Raw genomic sequence first — 1,184 nt, forward strand, 5'->3', positions numbered from 1 at the left:
GCTGGGATTACAGGGAAGCACCATCATGTCTGGCTTCAGAAATATTCTGAAGGTTGATGTTTGCAGGTCGTGAAACGCCTCCTTCACATTTCTAAGCATTCCTGAGTTGCTTTGCTCGCAATAATTTTATTCAAAGGGCAAAGCTGACAACTCCTGCTTCTGTGTTCTCCCACCATCCAATTCAAACTACAGGTTATTTGTGTCAATGGCTACACTCAAATATGTGCCAAGTATTTTGTGATAAACGCTTGTGCCTCTGGGGTCCTGGGGACTGTTTTGGTGGCTGTGCCAAACTTTGAACCCTGGGGCCCAGAACTCACTGGGTAGGGCAGGTTGGTCCTGAACTTGCAGAGCTCTTGCTTCCTCCTTTTCAGCCTCCATAGGTGTGTGTGTGTATGTGTGTTTGAGACAGGGTCTCTCTATCCCGGACTCACTTTGTTAGCCCAGGCCGGCCTCACAGTGATCCTCCTACCTCTGAGGCGTTTACCATCATGCCAGGCTCTGTGAGGTTTTAAGGTTTCATAAAAACAAACTCGAGCTAGTGTGTTCGTCTCAATTCCCAACACTGTAAACAAACAAAACCAAGGTTCTGAGGTGGCAAAGGGGGCTCACGCTAACTACCTTGCCAGCGTGCACACAAGGCAGGAGTCGACGCTGACTCCGGGACGGAATCTGAAGACAACAAAGACCGTGTTGACCCTCGTAATTCTACTGCAGATGCTACTGCAGGTTCTACAGCGAGATCTTAGCACCACGTACACAGTCGTTCCTGTAACACGCCTTTGAGAGCTGCAGGCCTCAATGTGGATCTGGAACCCAGCCCTGATTACCTTACTTAACCCGGGAGGTCTCGAACCGGAACCGGGAGAAATCTCAGAGTTTACGGACCGCAGAAAAACCCAAAGCAAACAAAGCAAAGGCAGAACCGGGCCCCCGAGCAGGCCGCCCGGGGGGGCCTTTGTTGTGCCCTCCGCGGCCTCCGGGGAGCGGCAGACCGGGAGCGCGCGGCGGCCGGCCCGAAGCTCGGAGCGGCCCGGGCGGTCTGAGCTTCCGTTTCCTCCTCCGAGGCCCAGGCGGCCGAGGCAGCCGAGGCGGCCGCGCCGCAGCCCCGGAGCGCTGCCCGCGGGCCGCGACAGGCAGGTGGAGCCCCGGGTGCGCGCGCGCGAGTGTGCGCGCAGCCCGGC

General features: G+C 56.5%; 1 protein-coding gene across 1 annotated transcript in view; it reads left to right on the plus strand.

The window, feature by feature from the left end:
* The first annotated feature begins 801 nt into the window (after nucleotides 1-801).
* The window catches only part of Egln1 (egl-9 family hypoxia inducible factor 1), a 36,480-nt gene continuing 36,097 nt past the window's right edge, over nucleotides 802-1,184 (plus strand). The window contains exon 1 of the mRNA XM_055617566.1: nucleotides 802-1,152. Within this exon, the coding sequence (XP_055473541.1) occupies nucleotides 802-1,152 (351 nt within the window). The remainder of the gene's footprint in view (nucleotides 1,153-1,184) is intronic.

This window comes from Psammomys obesus, unplaced genomic scaffold, assembly GCF_907164565.1.
Source record: "Psammomys obesus unplaced genomic scaffold, mPsaObe1.curated_primary_1811, whole genome shotgun sequence".
NCBI classification, from domain to species: domain Eukaryota; kingdom Metazoa; phylum Chordata; class Mammalia; order Rodentia; family Muridae; genus Psammomys; species Psammomys obesus.